Below are 23494 nucleotides of genomic sequence, written 5' to 3'. Positions count from 1 at the left end.
CATTACCTTTACCATAATAAAAAATTCTGACCTTTTAAAATCCCTTCCTCTGAAATCACAGAGCAGTTGACATCATTGCATTCCAAATTAATGAAATGACGATGAAACCAGCATTTAAGAAATAGATATTGAGGCCCTTGATACCATTACCCTCACCATAAAGGTAAAAAGATAGAATAAATTGTGGGTTAAATGTTCTTCAAATGGTTCACTTTCAGAAATACAACCAATAATCCCACAACTTATCCGGAAGGCCTCCATTGCACACAGGTGTATATTCAAATTCTGAATACGAGGAACAGATGTTAAATATCTTCTCTAAAATCACTTCCTGATAGGACAAAAAATCCAGATTTATCTTTTGTACACCAGACCCAAGTTTCTTCTATGCAAAACTCTTTAGTGGCACACAAATCAGAACAGTTGGAAGACAAAATTAATCAGTTGAAAAGCATCAAAAACCAAAAATGTGTTTTCTTGCTTTGGGTTAGATATTGACCGTATAACATAAATATAAAGTGATACCGGCTTTTAATCTTTGCAGATTTCACTCAGGCTGTTGTCCATTTTCATGTGTCTTTTGTGTGGTCCTTTTTCATTTAGAGAAATTGAATTTTGATGCAAATACTAGTAATTGCTTATTCTGATGTTCGAAAGCAACAAAAAGTCATAGCATTGTAATAACTTTAAATTTGCCACAATGTATTGCCTGTACAAAATATAGCATCTAGAACATATAATGTATGTTGTTTGCGGTCTTTAATTGTAAAGTATTATATTGGAGAAGCCAATTGTTAATTAATGTTTTGTCTGTTCAATTGTCTTTTAGATGTCATTCATGGTATCACAGTGTAAGATATTATAAAAGAAAAAAATGTAAAAATTACTCAAAATGTTATATATGCATATGGTTGGTTCAGAGCTTTAGATTTGGATGGGCACATGAAATTGGCACCGACAAATTAATATGTCCAATACTAAATAAAGGGGGTTCGTTTCTCAGTTTCAAAATAATCAATTTTTCAAAACACTAGTTTATATTGATATGGAATTAATAAAGGAATCAAAAGAGCAAAAACAAATATAGGTCAATATGCCTGTTTTTGAGATATAAGCCGTTGAAATGTTGGCGGGGAAATATTCTCTCTTGACTTTCATAGCTTTATCATTGACAAGTTCAAGTTTCAAAAACTATCAAGAAATATTTTTTTAAAGACTTTTTTAGAGAGCTTACCATTATACATGTACACGATTTATGAAAGGAAAATTAAGGGGTCAATGTGCAAATTTTGTAAGGCATTCAAATGGATAAAACCAGAGGATTCCGAAAATTTGACAAAAATCCCAAAACATGACAAGCGACCTTCCTTAAACCTCTCCATAGTCAAATAAATCAAAATCAGGTAGAAAGTACAATAAAAAAAAGTTTAAAAAAAGCCTACAAACCCTATGAAACAAGAATAACAGAAAACAAAAATTATATTTTCACATTTAAAAATAAATCTTGTTTGTATCAAAGCTTGATTGATATTTGATTGCTAATGTCTAGTTGCAAATAGTTGATGCATGTTCTGTATCAAGGAAATTTTACATTTCCGGAGTCCAAGTTACTTACAACAAGATCATGCTATTAATGGCGACCGTGGCATCGTTACCGATGACCAACTGAGAGAGTTCTTAGCAAAAGGGACCAAAATATAGAATTCACCAGTCCATCAACTAGAAAAGATCTTCAGGTTCAAGAACTCGGAGATTCTGGATGCTTTAGGATGCTTTTTTCTCTTTGCATGACAAATATGTCAAGCCTCCAATAATTAAATAAGCAGCATTATTTGCAATGTCTCACAAAAAAGCTTGGAATAAACAGCACAATTGGTAATCCTACATATTCTTTAATATCATTAACAGAGGATGACATTTTACAAAATCACAAACCTGTCCTTCTTTCATTTTTGTATGAAAATCAAAGAAAACGAAGAAAATCCTCTTATAGTTGATGTGTTTCACACGGTTTTAATTTGTTACACGGATATGTTTTCTCTCAATCGAAGAATGAATGTAGAACAGCGGTAAAGTACTGTTGCCTTACTTATTCATGATAACCAGCATAAGATAAAAGTTTTATGTCGTAAAACTATAAACCGGTATACTTTTTCTTTCTACATTTTTTAATTTAAATATCGTAATGTTCAGATGAAGTTTGATAAAAAAAAATAAAAAAAAATATTCTCCATACATGAAGTTGTTAATCCTTCACCTCTATGACAACAAATAATGTTTGTCTTTTTCATTTTTAGCCATGGCGTTGTCAGTTTGTTTTAGATTTACGAGTTTGACTGTCCCTTTGGTGTCTTTCGTCCCTCTTGTAATAAAGATTTAAGATCTTCAATCCCATTCCCTGTCCAAGAAAATGAAGTATAAACCTTTATGAGAATATATCAGCCACATGTATTGTTCCACCTTTACACCATATCATCAATTGTCCTTCTTTATTTATATGAAGGACTTCAGGATCAACAATACCATGTTCTTGACCATAGTTTGCTACAAAGTCACCATCTAATGTAAGAACATGAATAGAACTTGTGCTCTGATCTGTCACATATATTAATCCTGAGGCGGACACTGCAACACAGGCACTTGTTTCTGTCAATATGGGGTTTACTATCCATACCAGTACAAAAAAAAACACAAGGTAGCTAACGAGAATTTTCAATGTGTTCGCTTCAAACAATATTTTATTACTTTCCCTTGCCCCTTTCACGAATAAAAGTACACCAGTCTTTCGGTAATTGATTTATCTTTACAATGAAACAACTTCCACGTACCTTGAGAATACCCCTCAAACAGTATAACACACTTGAGATGAGAATTATTGACCTCTTTCCAGACCATTGAATTTGGAAGGACTAAACTTCCGGTTTACTTAGGAAGTTAATGTAACACAGCAATCTGATTGGTCGAATTCATCTGGTTACCTGTTTATTTATACTAGTTACCAGAAACCAGAAAAATGTGACCAATGGAATTGCACAGTTTTATTAACTTCCTAAGTAAACCGGAAAGTTAGTCCTTCCAAATTCAATGGTCTGGAAAAAGGTCAATAATTCTCATCTCAAGTGTGTTATACTGTTTGAGGGGTATTCTCAAGGTACGTGAGAGTTGTTTCATTGTAAAGATTAATCAATTACCGAAAGAATGGTGTACTTTTATACGTGAAAGGGGCAAGGGAAAGTAATAAAATATTGGTTGAAGCGAACACATTGAAAATTCTCGTTAGCTACCTTGTGTTTTTTTTTGTACTGGTATGGATAGTAAACCCCACATTGACAGAAACAAGTGCCTGTGCACTGCAATATATATTGGTTCAAATTTGACATTTAGGTTTGTGCTTCTATTTCCTTTATAACTCCATCCAGATGTAAAGTTAGAACTTAGGGTGCAATCAACAGTTTTTTCCTATGACGTCATATTTTGAGGGACCATCTATAATTGACCCTTAGTGGTGTTAATGTTAATGAAGATACTTGTATAAAACTAGATATCATTAGAATCAGAATTTTCTCTAGTTTATGATGAAATAAAAATAAATTGTACTTTTAATAGTACCAAAAAATTTTATCCAGAGAAAATGGGAAAAACATTGCCTAATCTATGCATAAAAAACATGAAATCAGGCCATGTGCACACCCATGCAGACATGATACATGCACATTTTTCATATTCAAAACTGTATGAATTTCATAGGTTTTTACCTGGTCTTTCTAAAAATTTATGCTTCAGGCTACGTTCGCCTGCTCCGAAAAGAGCTACATTGGGTGCAAATAAGTTTTGCACTTTTCACTGCCAAAAAAACAGGATGTTTACAGTTTGTCTCCCCTTAAAACATGTGTATTTAATCTAATTTTTAAAAATTATTTTAATCATACAACCTGTTTTAATTGAAGCTAATTAACTTATTTTTACAATCAAATATAAAAAACATGATACTTTTTTACCAATTATGTTGATAAAAAGGGACTTCCCTCCAAGTCTATTTTTAGTTGGGGAATAACCCCTAGTTTTTTATACGAAACTGTTTATAGCACCCTTAGTCCTTCGACTACTTCATCTAAACCTGTCCATGATATAATGTATATACCATGTTCACTTGCTGCAATCTTTTTGACATTGCATTTTAATTGAAATTTATCTTTTAATTCACCGTTATTATGAAGCAATGCGACACCATAAGAGCGCATGTGGGTATACCCTAATAATAGTTTTCCATCTTTAGTTGTGCACATACTTGTATAAAAAAATCTAGTCGAACTCAAACTTCTATTTCTACTAGAAACAGGTAAAATAAAATATTCTACTTTCGGTATTGTCGGAAAAGGACACTACATGTATTTTATCCCGGCATAAAAGTAATATTCTATTGTTCTCAATAACGGCCATTCTAAAAGGTTTATATTCCAATACATAATTACATATTCCAAAGTACATGTAGTTTGAACCATTGATATAAAAGTACTCTAAAAAAGTTTGTGAATTTTTAGCAGGAGGACTCAATAATATGTATGTACCATTGTCTATGCTCTCCAAGCATTCAATTGTTTTCAATGGAGTCTGAACACTTTTTATAATGGCTAGCTTTGTCATTACAAATGATCCAAATCTAAGAGACACAACTGGGGCAATAAATTCAACTGTGGATTTCGCTGATAAATTTAATCCTTCAATATCCTTTGAAGGCAATTCCTTCTTTATGGAAAAGGATGTGTCAAGAATTGATTTTGCATCATTTGATTGAATAATTTGAGCAGTAAGATTAACAGTGCGATTCAAGTATTCAATTTTAGTTTGTAGAGTTTTCTTTGTTTTGTTCGAAGTGTCATTTTGAGTTTTCAATAAAGTATCAAGTTCCTGATTGAGAAATTCTGCTTCACGATGAGCAAATTCTATAATATCTTTTTCTCGTTGAATTATATCTTGCTTTGCTTTGTTATAGTTTTTAGTTCCTTCTTGACTACTTATTGCAAGTTTTAAAATTTTATGACCCTGATGTTTTCCTTCAAAAGCGCAGAAAGTACATAATTCTTTTGAACAACTTTTGCAATATGCAGTGCATTTTTCATTATTATGCACAGAACAAATATTACTTGCAAGTTCCAACTTTCGAACACTATCTTTTGCCTCCAATGTTCCCATCTGTTTTAACATTATAACACTGTGTTCTTCGGATCCTCTGATTTTCGAATGTCTCTTTGTTTTACAATTTTCACACAGAGTTAAATCACAGTTGATGCACTTCCACGTTGTTGTTTCAGTGTACAAATCACAAAATTCACAAACAGCTAGATTTTGGGCCATTTTAAATTATTGGTTTTCAAAAGCAAAAATAAATATAAAACTATAACTTTAACTTTTTTTTATCTACAGTCATGCTATATTAACATGACTATAGATAACAATATATCATTAAATATTATTTATTACTGATATAGTTTTATTTAAATGATATATTTGTATTGATGATTAGATATGAGATACAGACTTGTTCACCCAAAAATTAGTTCCATACAAGTAGAAGTGAATGAGGGGAAAACAGCTTTTTGGACAATGTATAACTTATCTTTATACTTTTGTCACTTCGGTAGACCGGTAAAAGAGAGAACATATAAATTGGACATGGAGTATAAGGTTGTATTCATGCAATCATTGCTAAATCAGCATTGATATTCCTATTACTTTGAAAATGGGTTTTTATTAAAATGCTGTACTGATTTCAATGCAACTCCCATTAGATTGAAGGAAAGGAGAGGGGATGGTGTTTGTTAAAAGAATTGGGATTATAACTGATATATTGCTACTTGGATCATATTCACAGACAATATGTCAAGAAGTTCTATACAGTTGCATTTTTTTAATTAACCATGATAAGTGGGCATTCGGAAAAATTTAAATCTATATATGAGATTTTTTTGCTTAAAGGTTAAAATAAAATGTTTTATACTTTTGTTTGTCGCTGCCTTATAATCAAAAGGATCTGCCTTTTGATGGGTTGTATCGCTTTTTTAAATGCAAATAATGTCAATAATGTCAATAGTATGCAGTAGAAAGATATTTAACTGATTAGACTTGAACATATAGTTACTTTTGAAATCATTTTTGAATTTTTATATTTCAGTCAATTTTTACTGACTTCAATTATTCAATAATTGTTGCAATCATGTTAAAATATGAACTTTGATAAGTTAGTTTTTTGTCATGATATTAAACACAATACAAAATTTTATTATACAGAAATGTATGTGGTCATAAATAAACCTGACCATCCTCAACCTTGTTAAATAGTTACACCATTCCTATTCACTTGGTTAGTCTAAAAAGAGATGTCTTTTGTTCATCATATTCTATTGTGAAATAAATGAATGGCTGAAGTTTGAACTTTGAAAATATACCATTGTAACATTTATAAACCACAGGCAAGTCATGAGTGCTCCATTTATATCATACTAACAAGAACTGTTGACATAGAGATATGTCTCACCTCAGTCACCTGTATGCAATCTTTATAGTATAATAAAAATGTTGAAATGAATATTGTAATCGGTAAACTATGAACTATTCAGACTATACATTTGTATTTACTATTATGACTGAAGCTGCATGGCAAAATAATCCCTTTGGTAATGAAAACTGTGAACCAAATATCATTCATGTACCATAAGTAGTTCCCCTTAAACTGCCCTAAACACATAACTTAACATGTAAACAATTTAAAATTTATGAGGTCAATGAACCATGGAGAAAGGTACAGTGTCATATAATCTTCATGGAAATGAAATGTGCTAATGCTAGAACAACTGCATTGGTTATGGACAAACCATCCAAGTAGTAAGTCATTTTTTTATTTTGGTATGTAGTTAATCAACATTAGCATATTTCATTTCCATGAAGTTTATTGAAATGGGGATGTAATATCTGATGCCTTTTGTAGGGATAGTGATACACCCTCTACCAATTAAGAATCCTTGCTGCAACTCAAGGGTCACTAGATGGCATGTTGCAAGAGAAAATGTATACCCTTATCTAGCGAACCTCCAGTCTCAGTATAACCTACTTATTGATTTAATTTGTAATTTTCACTCATCTACATATGCATAGAATACTTGCCACTGGATATTAATCAAACACCAAGCAACCATATTATTCCATGTAAACTGAATTCAGTTCAAGTTGTTGTGGCATTGTTGCCAGTTGGTGATTCAAACTGAAATGAACCTATGTATATTCCATCTGTAATATATGTCAGGATTGTAAATCAAGAACAATATTACCTCAAATAACCAGCAATTCCCCAGTTTTATATTATATATCCATCAAGAGTGGTTTACACTCAATCATTTTTTTTCCAATGTATAGATCTTTCCTCTATGTTTGTTCAACTTTTTTTGTTTATAGTGTTCCTTATGAAAGGAACCAAGAACATAAATCGCCAAACATTAATTTATTATCACAAATTACAAAAGATAACAAGAGGCTCTCAAGAGCCTGGATCGCTCACCTTAATTCTTTTGGTTAAATCTCTCATCAATGATTATTTTGGCTTTTCAATTTATTTAAATGTTTTTTGGATCATCCTATTTTCTTCAAAAGCCAAAAAAATAATCATTTTCTCCTATGTTCTATTTTAGCCATAGGAGCTATGTTTCTTGACATACAAGGAAATAAAATATAAAATTTATACTAGATACTCTGAAACTCATTTAGCCTAAGTTTGGCAGAAATTGATACAGCAGTTTCAAAGGAGAAGATTTTTTAAAGTAAGTCAACATGATGAACAAATTGTGAAAAAAGTCTTTAAAGGGCAATAACTCCTTAAGGGGTCAATTGACAATTTTGGTCAAATTGAATTAATTGAAGATCTTACTTTGCTGAACATTATTGCTGTTTACAGTTTATTTCTATCTATAATTATATTCAAGATAATAAACAAAAACAGCAAAATTTCCTTAAAATTATCAATTCAGGGGCAGCAACCCAACAACAGGTTGTCTGATTTACAAACTAGATACCCTAAGGAACATTCAGTTAATTTGGAAGTATTTGGCCCAGAAGTTTCAGAGGAGAAGATTTTTGTAAAAGATTACTAAGATTTACGAAAAATGGTTAAAAATTGACTATAAAGGGCAATAACTCCTAAAGGGGTCAACTGACCATTTCCGTCATGTTGACTTATTTGTAAATCTTACTTTGCAGAACATTATTCCTGTTTACAGTTTATCTCTATCTATAATAATATTCAAGATAATAACCAAAAACAGCAAAATTTCCTTAAAATTACCAATTCAGGGGCAGCAACCCAACAACAGGTTGTCTGATTCATCTGAAAATTTCAGGGCAGATAGATCTTGACCTGATAAACAATGTCACCCCATGTCAGATTTGCTCTAAATGCTTTGGTTTTTGAGTTATAAGCCAAAAACTGCATTTGACCCCTATGTTCTATTTTTAGCAATGGCGACCATGTTTGTTGATAGATCATAACTTCGGATACAATTTACAAACTAGATACCCTAAGGAACATTCAATTAAAGTTTGGAAGTATTTGGCCCAGTTTCAGAGGAGAAGATTTTTGTAAAAGATTACTAAGATTTACGAAAAATGGTTAAAAATTGACTATAAAGGGCAATAACTCCTAAAGGGGTCAACTGACCATTTCCGTCATGTTGACTTATTTGTAAATCTTACTTTGCAGAACATTATTCCTGTTTACAGTTTATCTCTATCTATAATAATATTCAAGATAATAACCAAAAACAGCAAAATTTCCTTAAAATTACCAATTCAGGGGCAGCAACCCAACAACGGGTTGTCTGATTCATCTGAAAATTTCAGGTCAGATAGATCTTGACCTGATAAACAATATAACCCTCATGTCAGATTTGCTCTAAATGCTTTGGTTTTTGAGTTATAAGCCAAAAACTGCATTTGATCCCTATGTTCTATTTTTAGCAATGGCGACCATGTTTGTTGATAGATCAAAACTTCGGATACAATTTATAAATTAGATACCCTAAGGAACATTCAGTTAAAGTTTGAAAGTATTTGGCCCAGTAGTTTCAGAGGAGAAGATTCTTGAAATAGTTTACGACGACAGACGACGACAGACGACAGACGACGACAGACGACGGACGCCAAGTGATGGCATAAGCTCACTTGTCCCTTCGGGACAGGTGAGCTAATAAAAACTGTGGCAATGATTTTGTTTATAAAGTTCAAACATAAGCCACTTCTGACAATGTAAAGCCAAAAGATTTAAACAATAAAAAAAAACATTTTCAGTGTTAATAAATTTTATTAAATATAAATATTTATACAAAACATACATTATGAAACAATGGGCTTTCTATCTAGAAAAATATATCTGCAGAATTTCAGGTACAATCAGACCTATATTATTTTCTATTTTAATATTAAGGAATGTACCAGATATGTACAACTGACAACCTTTCTTTACATGGCAGAATAAAATCAATATCTAGCCATTTACTATTACAAATTATTATATCTATTTGTTCTAATAATACGTGGGTTATATTTTCATGTAGTCAAACTAACAATTTACATATATGTATATCTAAAACAAATTTATTTATAGGGTAAACATTTACTTAATAAATTTTAATTTACATTTGCATAAAATTTGTGGGAGTTTTTTTTAGAAAATTTCCCAAAATAATATTTTAATTTTTCAAATAATTTTTCAATACAACATTTTCTTTTATTCATTTCAATCTTTTTTTTCTCGCTATTCAGATATGTCCGATAGTCAACCTTTCCAGCATTCTTCGGATTGCAAATGATAATATCAGAATCACATGAAAAACATATTTAGATAGTTCAGCCCAGTTAAATAAATATCACAGCTTTTATGTTATACATTCTGACTACTTGTTTCACAATTTTAACTGTCAGAAACATTCATCAAAATTGTGTTCCATTGCTTATTAATTGTCGATTTTAATCAGATTTAACCTTTGACCTGTCAAAGGGACAATCACTATACTAGGAGATTTCTTTTCATCAGAGCTTGATCAGGTTTTTAACACAATTAATTCCTGATTGTATTGTCTTCTGTTCAAATGCAAACTTCAAATATAAATCTTCCATTTTTACTTCTTCTCATAAATGTTTCAGATCATTTTCCAGCCCATACATTTTAGATTTTAAGTTTTTCAGTTCTCCTACCATTTTCTTTGATCTACCAGCTGTAGCATGTACATTTCGTAATATTTGCATGTCAATATCACCTGGTTTCTGCACATCCATATCCTCAGCAAATCCCATAGTAACCTATAAAATGAAAAAGAAAATCAATAATTGTCTCCCTTTTATTGAATTGTCATTGATATGGTTATACTTATAAATTTACTGTTTACAAATTTTTGAATTTTTTGAAATACTAAGACTTTTCTAACTCAGGCATAGATTACCTTAGCTGTATTTGGCAAAACTTTTAGGAATTTTGGTCCTCAATGCTCTACAAATTCCTACTTTATTTGGCCTTTTTAACTTTTTTGGATTCGAGCGTCACTGATGGGTCTTTTAAAGACGAAACGCGCGTCTGGCGTATGTACTAAATTTAGTCCTGGTATCTATGATGAGTTTATTTAGGTGTATTTGATACTGGTCCAACAAAATGTTTTTAAACATGAAGATTCAGTGCCTTTTTCAAAATCAAATAAACGGCATGTGAATATCATAAGAAATTAAAGCAACACATTTAAACAGCTGCTTAACTTTCCTTAATCATATAAAAATATTGGAAACTTATCTAAATGTATTTAGCCAGTAATTCAGTGGTTGTTGTTTGTTGCTGTTTTTTTCATATTTGTTTTCGTTCATTATTTTGTACACTAATCAAGGCTTAAGTTTTCTGGTTTGAATTGCTTAAAATTGTAAATACAGGGCCTGTTATAGCTCAAAATATAATGCATGGGTTTTACCCTCATTGTTGTATGTACAGTGACCTACAGTTGTTAATTTCTGTGTCAGTTGGTCTACTGGGGAAAGTTATATCATTGGCGACCATCAAATCTTTTCATTTTTATACATCATACTGTTACTACATGTAAGTAACAGCATTTATAAATACTTCTGTATTTTTTTTCAAGTGAAATTTAATTTTTTTTTTTATAAATTTCTCCATTTCACTTGTGTACAAGATGTACTAACCTTATAAAGCTGCCTTTCAACATCTTTCAATCTGGATCTGAGATTTTTAATATCATTTTTAAATCCTTCAACCTCTAAGTTCCGTCTTCTCTCTAAGTCTTGATATCGCTGGTTCATCATAGTTAACCTCGTAGTCATCTTGTCGCTTCTTCCCTGAAAAAATTATCAAAATCATTCAATTGATTTGATTTTTATGTATGTTTTTAACTGTATTTCACTAATGTTTGTGCTATTTTCTCATTTCTTGAGCAGTGTGTGAAAAAATATTTCTCCTCACTAGTGAAATATCTGTTCTTGGCAAATGATTAGTCGAAATTTGATTATGACATTGATATTTCATGATTTCTTCTGCATTTTCCTATTGTGACTTCATGAACTAGAGATCTCAAGAGCCTGTGTTGCTCACCTTGGTGCATATTAAACAATGGACACAGATAAATTCATGACAAAATTGTGTTTTAGTGATCGTGATGTGTTTGTAGATCTTAATTTACTGAACATTCTTGTTGCTACAATTATTCTTATCTATAATGAACTTGGCCCAGTAATTACAGTGGAAAATATTTTATAAAAATTTACAAAAATTTATGAAAATTGTTAAAAAATTACTATAAAGGGCAATAACTCCTTAAAGGGGTCAACTGACAACATGTTGACTTATTTGTAGATCTTACTTTGCTGAACAATATTGTTGTTTACAGTTTATCTCTATCTATAATAATATTCAAGATAATAACCAAAAACTGCAAAATTTCCTTAAAATTACTAATTCTGGGGCAGCAACCCAAGAACGGTTTGTCTGCTTTGTCTGAAAACTTTAAGGCAGATAGATCTGGAACTGATATACAATTTAACTCCCTGTCAGATTTGCTCTAAATGCTTTGGTTTCAGAGTTATAAGCCAAAATCTACATTTTATCCCTATGTTCTATAATTAGCCATGGCAGCCATATCGGTTGGTTGGCAGGGTCACGCCACACATTTTTTAAACTAGATACCCCAATGATGATTGTGGCCAAGTTTAGTTAAATTTGGCCCAGTAGTTTCAGAGGAGAAGAATTTGTAAAAGTTTACAGATGACGGATGTGAGGCAACAGACGACGGACGACAGATGTGGGATGACGGACAACAGATGTGGGGACGCCAAATGATGAGAAAAGCTCACTTGACCTTTCAGGTCAGTTGAGCTAAAAAGGCGACCATGCCTGATTACATCACATATATATAACACAACCTTCTGAAAATCTTGGAAAAATTAGGAAAAAATCATTAGAAAAACAGATTCCGACCCACTATAACTCGTGTATTACGATATTTCTCTACTCTCAACAGTTAAATTTTAAATATTTAAAAAGCTTTGCAAGCCTCACACTTTAAATAATAAAATTTAACTGTCTTAAGTGGAGAAATATCGTAACATACTTGTTGCAGTGTAAGAATCTATATTTCTCTATTGCAGTTCATTACAAAAAATTTCCAACTGTAGAATGTATATCATCAAATCTAGTTGTTCAATAGAAAAGTATTGCAATAGTCAATGAACTATCTGGTGGTCCTATGGTAGCATCCCAGCAACCAGGGTGTGAAGTTATGGGTTTTATCCCTGTTCCAAGAATATTATTATTTTCATATCTTTTATTTTCAGTACCACTGCATGTATAAACATGAGAATTGTGTTTGCCTTTTGTTGAACTTGGTGAACATCTGTAATATGCTTTCAAGAATTTAGTGTTAAAGGTTGATCTTTGACAAACAGAGGATATAACTTCCCAGAAGCACACACACACCATTTTATGGCATCATCTAGAGGAATAAAAATTCTTGAATAAAAATGGACAAAATTAAAAAAGAATTAAATTACATATGCTTTGATGTTTCCTGCAACAGTCACTTTCATGTTCACTGGAGAACTTTGTCATGACAAACTTGATAACAGCAAATTCCTTTAACAACTGTACAACCATATCAATGTTCACAGGTCAAATAAGTGATTTTGATTAATATTTTCACTCATTTCTTTTATACAGCTTCACTAGCTATATCATGAAATCCAATAAAACAAACATACAACAAAGAGTGATCATGTTTGCATAGCTTAGCCTATTCTTATTTGGGTATACCTTAAATATTTCTCTAGTGACATCTCCTTCTTCCCTGATCCGAGACAATTCATCCTCTAACTGGATCACTTGTTCTCGGTACATCTCTGCCAGCTTCTGTGCTTGTTGTAACTGGTAATCCAATGTCTACAAAACAAAAAGAACAAACATAATGCATATATATGTGTAATTTAAAGTCACCGTTATTTCAAAATGTTTGTTTCTATTGTAATACAGGCAGATACAGTAAAAATTGATTTACCAAATGAATAGTTTGATTGTTAGGAAATGGGTCCTTCCATTGAAAACCTAATATAGATAGCCTATCAAAAAAGGATCTGGGGAAAAAGAGAATAAAACAATATGTAACCAATGTTATAAGCATTATGGTACTTTTTTTCTTGATGAATTTTATTAGTATTAGGAAAATTATTTTCTATCAATAATCAAGCATAATTTTAAGGTTTTTCTCATCCCAAAATAATTTTAATCATTACATTGTAACTTTATATTGACCATACAAATTCATGGCTCAAGTCATTCATTCTTTCAACTTGTTTCTTATTTATAGCCAAATCTGCAGTTGTGTGTATGTAAGTTACGTCATCTTATCTAGTTCATAAAAATGTTAAGAATTTTACCTTGACCTCTTCTGCGTAGTGAGCTCTTGCCTCAGTAGCAACAGACATATTTAGTAATGAGTCTTGACCATTGCCTTTATCTTTCGCACTATCTAATTCTCTAAGTAATCTGTCTTTCTCTGCCATCCATTGTCTCTCATTAGCACGACCCTGATATCTTAATTCTAAAAAGTCTTTTGTACTTTCATATAATAAATCCTGTGTTTTATGTAATCTGAAAAATGTAGGTTTGCAATTAGTGTAAGGGGAAATAACTCGTTAATTCATTGTAAATATATTGATGTACGGCAGTCGTATTAATTTTTCGAGTATAGGAACAGCCTTGTTGTAAATAACAATAGAATGCACAAAAAAATTCAGCGTTTCTGGTTTCTGTAACAAGTTCTTTTTTACAGAGTTGGGTAGTTAGCCCAACGTCCAACCTCCACTCTGACGGGCCGGGTTTTCTCTCTGGGTAGTCCTTCCCGTAGATGATTGCATTACCATGCTAACAGATTGCATCTGTCCGGATTTCTTTCTGGGTTGTCTCCCATAGCCTTTGACTTTCCACAGTCACCCACAAGGCAGTGAGGCTATTTTCCCATAGCTGGGGGTTTGGTTTGCAGGCACCAGGGCGTATCCACTCACCGGTGGGCCTAGCATCTAGGGGCCAAACCTCCTCCGAGACCTTGTGGTTTTGCCTGGGGCCGTGAGGTGCCCAGTTTCCATCTATCACCTCGTGGAGGATCCCATATCTGGGCCACATAGGTCTTACAAAAAAAAAAAAAAAATCCAGCGTGGAGGCCTTATGCGACTTCTGGCGCGGAGAGAATTAAGGTTAAGGTAAGGCACAAAAAAATAATTCACAAGTGCAGAGACCATCTAACAAGTCATACGCATTTGTGTATAGGGAGATTTATCTTCAGTATAACAGTTTGTGCATTATATAAATAGTGTTCATATTTTAATTATGTGCTTCTCTTTTGTAGATTGTATGTTATTTGAATGAACTGATGCCATTTGTGGTGAATAGTATTTATTGTCTTGTGTTTTATGTGTATAATAACTTTAAGATGGTCAATGCAACAGAAAGTCTCTATAATGGTGTTTGACTTTATCAATAAAGAAATAATTTCATGGCAAACATTTGAAACATACATATAATTTTTCCTGGTTGGTATTAGGGTGTTGTCAGAAAATTAGAAGTGAGGAGTACAAAAATAATTTAATTTCCGTTGAACAGCGTGAATTGAGAAAACAAATCAGTTTGTCAAATAATAAGCCTAACAGAGAATGTATGGTTTAGCTGCTTTTTGACACTTTAAATTAAAGAATTACAATTTCCTTCAGATATACAAAAATAACCTTTATCTTACAATAAACCTTATTTTGTGCATTTTTCCTTTAATCTTTTTTTGTGATAATTTTTCATATTATGCTACTCGCTTGAAAATTATCGCTACAAACTAAGCAGACATGTGGCCTTGCTAACGAAATTATCATGAAATTGACAACGTCGTCATAGGTAAAATAGCGATAAACAGATTATCATCATTGGTCATCTCAATTGAATGCCTTTCTCGCTTTCGCCATCCCTGCTCAAGTGAGAAAATCAATCTTGTTGGGATGATCAACAATAATCTATAATTCTGTCAGACATCAGTACTGCAGTAATGTGATTTTAGCCTGACAAATTTACTTACTTCTTGCATTAATCAGATAGCTTGATTCTTCCTAGATATTTTTATATGTGTACATTTAATTATTACAATATTAATAAAACATGCTAATTGCCAACAATCAGATATCTAGCCTGAATACCATACAATAAATCATTCTATTTACAACATGGATACCTACTTTTCAGTAAGTGTGTGTATTTTGGCTTCATCTCTCTGTCTACGAGTTTCCAGCTCTTCTTCTTTCACTCTTCTGTCTTCCATTAAAGCCTCTACCTGTTCTTTGGCTATTTTTGTCTGTTCTTGAAGCTGTGCCTGCAAAGCTTCTACCTGTAATACTAGAACTTCATTGTCATGTTTGTATTTTTCTTCTGGATTAGGTGACATGGACTGACGTCTATCTGATACTGGAAGCTGTTTTTTCTTCATGCCTGTTGAAAAAAATACTTTTGTCATTTTTCATTTAAAAGTCATAACAAAACTGGGCAAAATACACACATCATTAGTTCCAAATGATATATTCAATTCAGTTTTATTTTCAACTCTCAATGTGAATATTATTGAATATTTCAAAGTTTGACGATTTTATTTACAGGGTCTTTAATTTGAAATACACATATAAATGGTAAACTCAATTTAAACCCCAAGATATGAATCTTTGATCAAATTGTTTAATTTTAAATGTGGTACCTAACACTACGGTGAGATAACTCTGTAAAATCGGCTAAACGTTTTAATTACGTTGTGTTTTTAAGGCCACGTTTTTTTAATTTGTTGGTTTACGGATTTTCCCCATGAAAAAGTCGGGTCGGTCGGTCGGGAAAAAAAAGAAAAAAAAATATCTTTCAAGACAGAAAAAAATGCAAAATGAATATACATTTCACCTTTCTAACAAAATGTTTTTATGCTTTTTTGTCATCATTTCAAATTTTAGTTCGATGAAATATTCTTGCTCAGCTGTCATAAATATCGCATGACATTGTCTAATGATTTGCCGTAAAAAAAAAAGGGGAGGTGTTCACAGACAAGGACGAAATTAAATCGTCATTTCACAAACAAGAAAAACAAATTCGCGTAGCTCTTAATCAATTCCAGAAAACTTGGTGAGTAATGATCTTCAAAAACGAAAACTGATAAAGAAAAAAATGTAAAAAACGTCGTACGAAAATAAGTTTCAACACACGTGTCAAAAACGTAATAGACTCGTCCACGGAAAAAACGAGAATATCGGGTTAATCTGGTGTCATGCATTCCCGTTTTTTTATCCGAATGGACGATTTTTTTCTATTATCCATGAAACAAGAAAATTCTAAATGACTTGTTGATATTCAGAACTTTTACTTCCAAGGTGCTTTCTCACATTTGGACAAGTCTATTTCTATGAGATTATGACAGACTGATGGCAAATAAGGGAAACAAACTTATTGTGTAATTGGTTTTAAACACAGATTTCGTTCCGCATAATTGATTTGTCTATATTTAGAAACGTAAACTGGTAGTTTTATTTTTTCACAACAGAGAGTGTTATCAATTTTGTTAGTGATTCATGCATTTCATTTCATAAAAAAAAAAAAATTATTTATTTTTCAGGGATAATCTATTTGTTTGGGTCGGCGAGAATAAAAAAGCATGAAAAGTCAATTTTATTTTTATTCTAGGAATCGGCAAAATCGGGTCGGCGGATCCGTTAACCAACAAATTAAAAAATCCTGGCCTAAGGTAATATTAAGCTTCTCAATGATCAAAATTAATGTTTGTCAAACTTCTATATAACCAGTGTAATTTTTCTGATAAAATGGTTGGTTCAAATGTTTTGAAATAATTCATTTTTTTGTCAAAGGGTCAAAGTATACACTTTGTCAAAATTTTATGAAAATTAAACGAGCCAATTTTAGTGAAGGTGTTGTGTACCACCTTAAGGTACAATAATCAAGACAGAGTTACATATTTTGTTAGAGATAAAAGCAAGCATTTTATATTTTAATACCACAACTATAATGTACTGCTTATGACTGACAAACTGACAGACAATCCTTTTTAGACCTTGTATGACATTTCTCTTGAAATAAAATTTAGTGCTTGCAATGTAGACTTAAGAACGGACTAGTCTGTGGTAATCAGGTAAGTCTAGTTCATACACATTTAAAATGAAAACATAAATTAATAGAATATTACAGTAATACCATTTCTAAGGTTATTATTAGGAGCTGTTGTAGGCCTCTTTTTCTGTTCTACAATAGCTTTAGCTGGTGGTTCCTTCATAAAATATGTGATTTCACTTTCTGTTGTTCCACTTAAACTAAGTAACTGTTGTATTTTCTTTTTATCTTCTAACTCTCTGATCTACAATAAAACACAAATATCCCAAAACAAATGTATTTGTTCTCACTACAGTGATGAAGCAAAATAAAATAATCTTTATGACCAATGGACACTGTGCCCAGTTCAGATTCTGTATTATTGATTGATTGCCATGTCATTATACATATACCTCACATCTCCAATGTATAATATATTGCATTTCATGGATGCATTGTGTTACTTTCAAAGTGGACTAATGATCACTGTGCCATGAAATAGAGTGCAACATCAAATTTGAAAGTAACATCTCCTGTATGTATTCATGTACTGTAAAATCAGAAGTTGTCGTGGAGGATTTAATTTTGTTTATTTCGTGGAAAGAATATATCCACAAAATTAAAAACCCCATGAAAGTTTAACCTACATATGATATCCCTTCCATTTACTGGAAACCACGAAATAAAATCCCCATGAAATCTTATATAGAGACAAAACAACGAAAGTTTAACCCTACGAAAATAAATGTTTATACAGTATGTAGACCAAAGATCAAGAAATTTTTTCACACATTTTGAGCTGACTTTAAAGGCTTCAAAATGTTTCACAATTGATATCTAATTATTCACACCAGATTCATAGATTCATAGAATCAATATACTTGTATTGACTGTTTCATTGCATATAATATACTTCATTTTCTTCCCATTTTTTTAAACAGTTTAAAATTGAATATATATGAATTATGGATGTGTAATGTACAGCAGCTAAATCATGTATTTTGTGAATAGAATAAGAGCCCTGTGAAAAAATCTGTGTGTAATGTGTTCAACTTGCAGTCATCCCATCATGATGTATTATTCTCACAAAAATCAACCAGTTTGGTTTGCCATATGCTAAGTAGAGAGAAATGCAGATAACAGTCCATTTGGTCTCTGCTAGAGAGTTGTCTCATTGTCAATCATACCACATCTACTAAGTTCTATTTTTTTATATTAGATGAGATATCAAATTAAAGCAAATACTTTTAATCTGTCATTTTCTGAATAAAGTCTCAGCACATGTTCTCTTTCTTGGAATAGATAAATCTGCATATCACTAAGAGCCTTTTGTAATTCTACTATCTCTTCCTCTCTCTGTCTCAACTCCCATTGTAGTTTATGCTAAAATCAGAAGAAATAAATAATAATATAATACATGCATGATGTAGGTAAAATAACATTTATGGCACTTGCTTAAAAACCTGTAAAAAAGTCATGCAAGTGAAGCCTACTTGATATTTTATTCTTCAACTTAATCCTTTTCAATTCATACTTTTACTTTTTTGATGGGCAGGACAATTGTAGTAATAGTACATCTGACAATTTTTTGGTCAACTCTAAACGACAGAGTTGGTACCTTAGTTTTCTATTAAATTCTTAATAATCTTTCAATAAAGGTTTAAAATAGTTTGTTATAAATCATGTTGGTACCAAAGCACTGTCTACTTGGCTGGTGATACAATCTTAAATTCTTACAAAGCTTGTTCTATACCAACCTGTTCTTCATAAGTAATTTTATATTCCTCTAATTTGCTGACCATGTGGTCATGCTCTTCATCATATTCAGCTATTTTCTTTCTGTAATATTCTAAAAGCTCCCTAGAAGGTCTCAAGTGGCCTGGAACAAAAACAAATATTTATGAATATAAAACTGATAATGAAGAAAAAAAGATGTGTAAAAAGTAATTTTTCTTAATTAAACAAAGACCAATTTTACTTTAGCAACAGCCTTTATCATGGAATACTAATGCTGATCAGTGAACCATGAAAATTTAGTCAAGGTCAAATGAACATTGCCAGACGGACATGTACAACTACAAAAAAAGTAACAACCATTCCATTATAGTTGATCTTTTGCATTTATATATATGTCTCATGAGTTCTGACAAATGTTCTTTTTGACAAGCTGTTACTCAAGGCAGCTCTATGACCAAATGTTTGATACACCATCTAGAAAGGACACGGTACTATAAGGCCTGTTTTTGGCCCTCTATTTTCTTAGTTTATTATACCTCAGGTATCATTTTCTATATGAAATAAGTACACAATATTTTCATTCTTTTTCAAATTGAAAGGGTTGAATGATTGGACCAGTCAATACATATGTAGTTTCCAACTATTGAACCTTGATGAAACTATTTGACTGCAAATGTCATTATATTTCGAGGAATTTCAAATGCAGCTACAGGATTGGAGGATTTAATAAAAATCCGCGGTAGTTACGATGTCACGTTTAACCTATTGTTTATGTATCTAAGGTTGAAGTCAGTGCAGGATGTAGCCATAGCATTTTAGAATATTTATGAAGTAAACGATAAGGCTAGGTTTCTGCTTTTTATATTACATTAGTTGGTTTATCACTGTCATTTTAATATTATCTGTTGATTTTTTCGTTAGATAATAAAACACTTACTGATTGGATATTCGTGGAATAGTTAGTGTATTGTCCCCTCATATACAACTACGTGTATTGCCTTCAGCTATGCCTCAGGGCAAAAGTTGCACCTCTGGAACAATTAACTTAATATTCTATTCATACCCAGTTAATAAGTATACATTACTGCATCCTTTAGTCAAGAAAAATTGTGTCAGGTTTCACAGTATTCAATATATAATATATATATCTCTCTTATCTCCTGTCTAATCTATTTGGCAAACAGCAGTAGTGTGGTTTTAAATCCTTTTTTAAATAGTTTGCTGACTCAATGATGTCACCTTGACTTTCAATTTTTTTTCACAATTATAATGATATAAAAATTGAAATAGCTATCTTATAAGATTCTTTACCAAGACGTTCATTGATCGATGGAAGGTCTGGACTTCCTTTTTCTCCCAATCTTCTAGGTGGACCTTCATCTTGTGATTGGTCAAGCTGTGAGATATTTGTCCTCTTTGGATTTGGTGATTTTCTTCCTTTACTGAAAAATACATCAATTGATTTTAGATCAATAAATTTTTAATGTATTTAAAACAAGAATCCGAGTACACGGATGCCCCACTCACACTATCATTTTCCATGTTCAGTGGACCGTGAAATTGAGGTCCACACTCTTATTTGGCATTTAAATTAGAAAGATCATATCATAAGGAACATGTGTACTAAGTTTCAAGTGGATTGGACTTCAACTTCATCAAAAACTACCTTGACCAAAAACTTTAACCTGAAGCAGGACAAACCGATGAACAAACAGACAGAAGAATGGACGTCACATACAGACCAGAAAACATAATGCCCCTCTACTATCGTAGGTGGGGCATAAAAAACTAATTGCTGGTTAGAGCTATTCAATTTGTAAAGACACTAGTTTTATTGTAAACTTAATCTAGATGTATTTAGCATGACTCTACATTTTAGATGAAGAATCACATGGTCATTATTTAAGTTGACTCATTTCAGGCTACTTAGTAAGATCTGTTTTAATTGAAAAACATAAATGGCCATGATGAATGAAAAGGGAAAATTGCCAATGTGTCCACATTTCATTGAGAAGTAAATTTAGTGTCAGAGTTAATTTGTCTTGATGTCTAAAAATATAATCTACTATTGTTGATAAAGCACAATTATTGAGAAAACATCTTATGGCTCATTTATGGTAATGGGTGGATATAGTACCATGCAAGCAGGTGATTTATTTGTCTGGTAAGTCCGTTGATTAAAGGTTATGATAAGGAAGTAACTATCAGACAAACACTATTATCCATCTTATACTGTCATATTACTATAGATAGGTCTGACATGTATCAACCAAAATTCATCATGAATGTCTATAGTGGAAATTTATCTGCTACTGCATATTGGACTGGGAAAATAATTTGGCATTGCAACAGGTCAACCACATACCCCTTATTGAGCCCTTAAAGTTGTCCCAAGGGTTCTGAATGTGTAAAGAGCGTGACAATCCCTAGTGACTGCGCATTTGCACATTCTGCACAGCCAAATGTATGAATGTTTGCTTCACTCTTGACAAGGCTTTTCAAATTTCATGCCGGTGTAAAGAATATACAAGTGACTATTTTCTGTTCCCCAGTCACACTAAGGCCTTGTAGGTGTAACATCACATAAATTTTACATTGTGGAATTATTCAAAATTGCATCCAAAGACACCAAGATTATACATAACTTGATGTGGATACTTTTTCTTTAACATGTTGTAACAAGTAACCAATGTAAACAATGCGACTTTTAGATTTCTCTGTGTATAAATGGTGTTCTTTTGGAATTTAATCAAACCCATGAATTACTATTATTAGCAAAATCGTTTCACATTATGCATTTAATAATATTTGATTGGAAATGCAAGTAAAATGGAAAACTCAGGTTTCAACCTTTTGACAGCAGACGCCATTTTCAAAATTACGACAATCGAGTAAAGTGTTCATTTAATCATAATACGAGCAACTTGTAGGTCTTTCAGAATTTTCTATCAATTGAAGTTAAACTTAACACAATATTGATTATTTCATGATTAGTTTTGATAATTATGTTTCAATTATTTTAGATCATTCGTTAATGACATGATTGTGATATTGATGTGGTAGTTAGGATTATTATGTCATTATTATTTCCCTTGTTTACACCTGAGATTGTGTGTTATAGTAGTCTCAGTCAGTTAAACTATAAATTTTATATTTCTTTATTTAAGAATTAACATGAAGTTTATTCAGTATATATTTGTTAAATCGCATAGCTTGTGCTATTTAGATTCATTGGTTTTTCTTAAAGATATTTATTTATATTGTAAAGGTAAATATTTGCGTCACAGAATCTTTGGTTACCTTCTGTGAAAAAAACCTTATATATTTTATAGAATTGGTTTGAGATTATAGTTGTGTAGCCGCATCGACCGTGCAAGAAATGCAAAACCAGCCAAGGTCGTTAAAAACTTCCATTTATCATAGTATCCTCAAAGGACTCACATGCAGTCCAACAAAGTAAAGCCAAAAATGATAAAAAAACAAAAAACAATCAAAAAATCAAACAAAAAAAACAAAAAAAAAACAACTAAAAACAAAGGAAAGCCATGCTTTTCAATGATCCTTGGGGATAATGCATCTGAAACTTGTTGTTTATGTTCGTGTTGTTTATTCTTTAGTTTTCTATGTTGTGTCATGTGTACTGTTGTTTTTCTGTTTGTCTTTTTCATTTTTAGCCGTGGCGTTGTCAGTTTGTTTTGGATTTATGAGTTTGACTGTCCCTTTGGTATCTTTCGTCCCTATTTTCTTAATACGGGTAATTTGTAGTCATTTAATGCTCCACTACTACATACTATATGGCACATATCATGATATATAACAGTTGTATTTTGCTGATGAAATTAAATATTGTTTTCACTGTTTCTGGTTTTCATTTACTTAGATGTTTTATAGCGCTTTCACATTTGGCATCCGTCGTTTCCATACACATCAGTTTACAAAGTAGAATTAACTGTGGTCCGCATCTCCGAATCTCCAGTAGAATTGTTCGTGCTACATTGAAAAAAAAACCTACACGGACTTTCTATTCTATAGTTAGTATGGAAAATCCCTGAAGGG

The 23494-nt window shown here is 31.9% G+C and overlaps 2 protein-coding genes across 2 annotated transcripts; both read right to left on the bottom strand.

Moving 5' to 3' along the window:
* Window positions 1-2425: 2425 nt before the first annotated feature.
* Window positions 2426-5355, bottom strand: LOC134706123 (E3 ubiquitin-protein ligase Midline-1-like). Its single transcript, XM_063564864.1, has 2 exons — window positions 4569-5355; window positions 2426-2625 (listed from the first exon to the last, which is right to left on the bottom strand). The coding sequence occupies exons 1-2, from the start codon at window positions 5353-5355 to the stop codon at window positions 2426-2428; spliced, it is 987 nt and encodes a 328-aa protein (XP_063420934.1).
* A 3971-nt stretch (window positions 5356-9326) lies between these two features.
* Window positions 9327-22368, bottom strand: LOC134719633 (coiled-coil domain-containing protein 77-like). Its single transcript, XM_063582622.1, has 10 exons — window positions 22289-22368; window positions 20750-20880; window positions 19459-19580; window positions 18947-19084; window positions 17807-17966; window positions 15805-16054; window positions 13966-14179; window positions 13346-13471; window positions 11227-11379; window positions 9327-10344 (listed from the first exon to the last, which is right to left on the bottom strand). Exons 1-10 carry the CDS (start codon window positions 22306-22308, stop codon window positions 10174-10176), a joined length of 1485 nt encoding a protein of 494 aa, XP_063438692.1. The 5' UTR covers window positions 22309-22368; the 3' UTR covers window positions 9327-10173.
* Window positions 22369-23494: the final 1126 nt, after the last annotated feature.

The sequence above is a fragment of the Mytilus trossulus genome, chromosome 1 (genome assembly GCF_036588685.1).
Source record: "Mytilus trossulus isolate FHL-02 chromosome 1, PNRI_Mtr1.1.1.hap1, whole genome shotgun sequence".
Taxonomy (NCBI): domain Eukaryota; kingdom Metazoa; phylum Mollusca; class Bivalvia; order Mytilida; family Mytilidae; genus Mytilus; species Mytilus trossulus.
The sequence above is the reverse complement of the archived record's forward strand: the minus strand, read 5'-3'. Positions and strand labels throughout refer to the sequence as shown.

Excerpts from the sequence above, each read along its gene's own strand:
- LOC134706123 (XM_063564864.1), bottom strand. The coding sequence starts at position 5,355 with ATGGCCCAAAATCTAGCTGTTTGTGAATTTTGTGATTTGTACACTGAA. Across the intron at positions 2,626-4,568 it reads CTTGGAGAGCATAGACAATG|TGTCCGCCTCAGGATTAATA; the intron begins GTACATACATAT and ends CCTGTGTTGCAG.
- LOC134719633 (XM_063582622.1), bottom strand. The coding sequence starts at position 22,308 with ATGGCGTCTGCTGTCAAAAG. Across the intron at positions 14,180-15,804 it reads ATACACACACTTACTGAAAA|ATTACATAAAACACAGGATT; the intron begins GTAGGTATCCAT and ends TACATTTTTCAG. Across the intron at positions 10,345-11,226 it reads TTGAAAGGCAGCTTTATAAG|GTTACTATGGGATTTGCTGA; the intron begins GTTAGTACATCT and ends TTCATTTTATAG.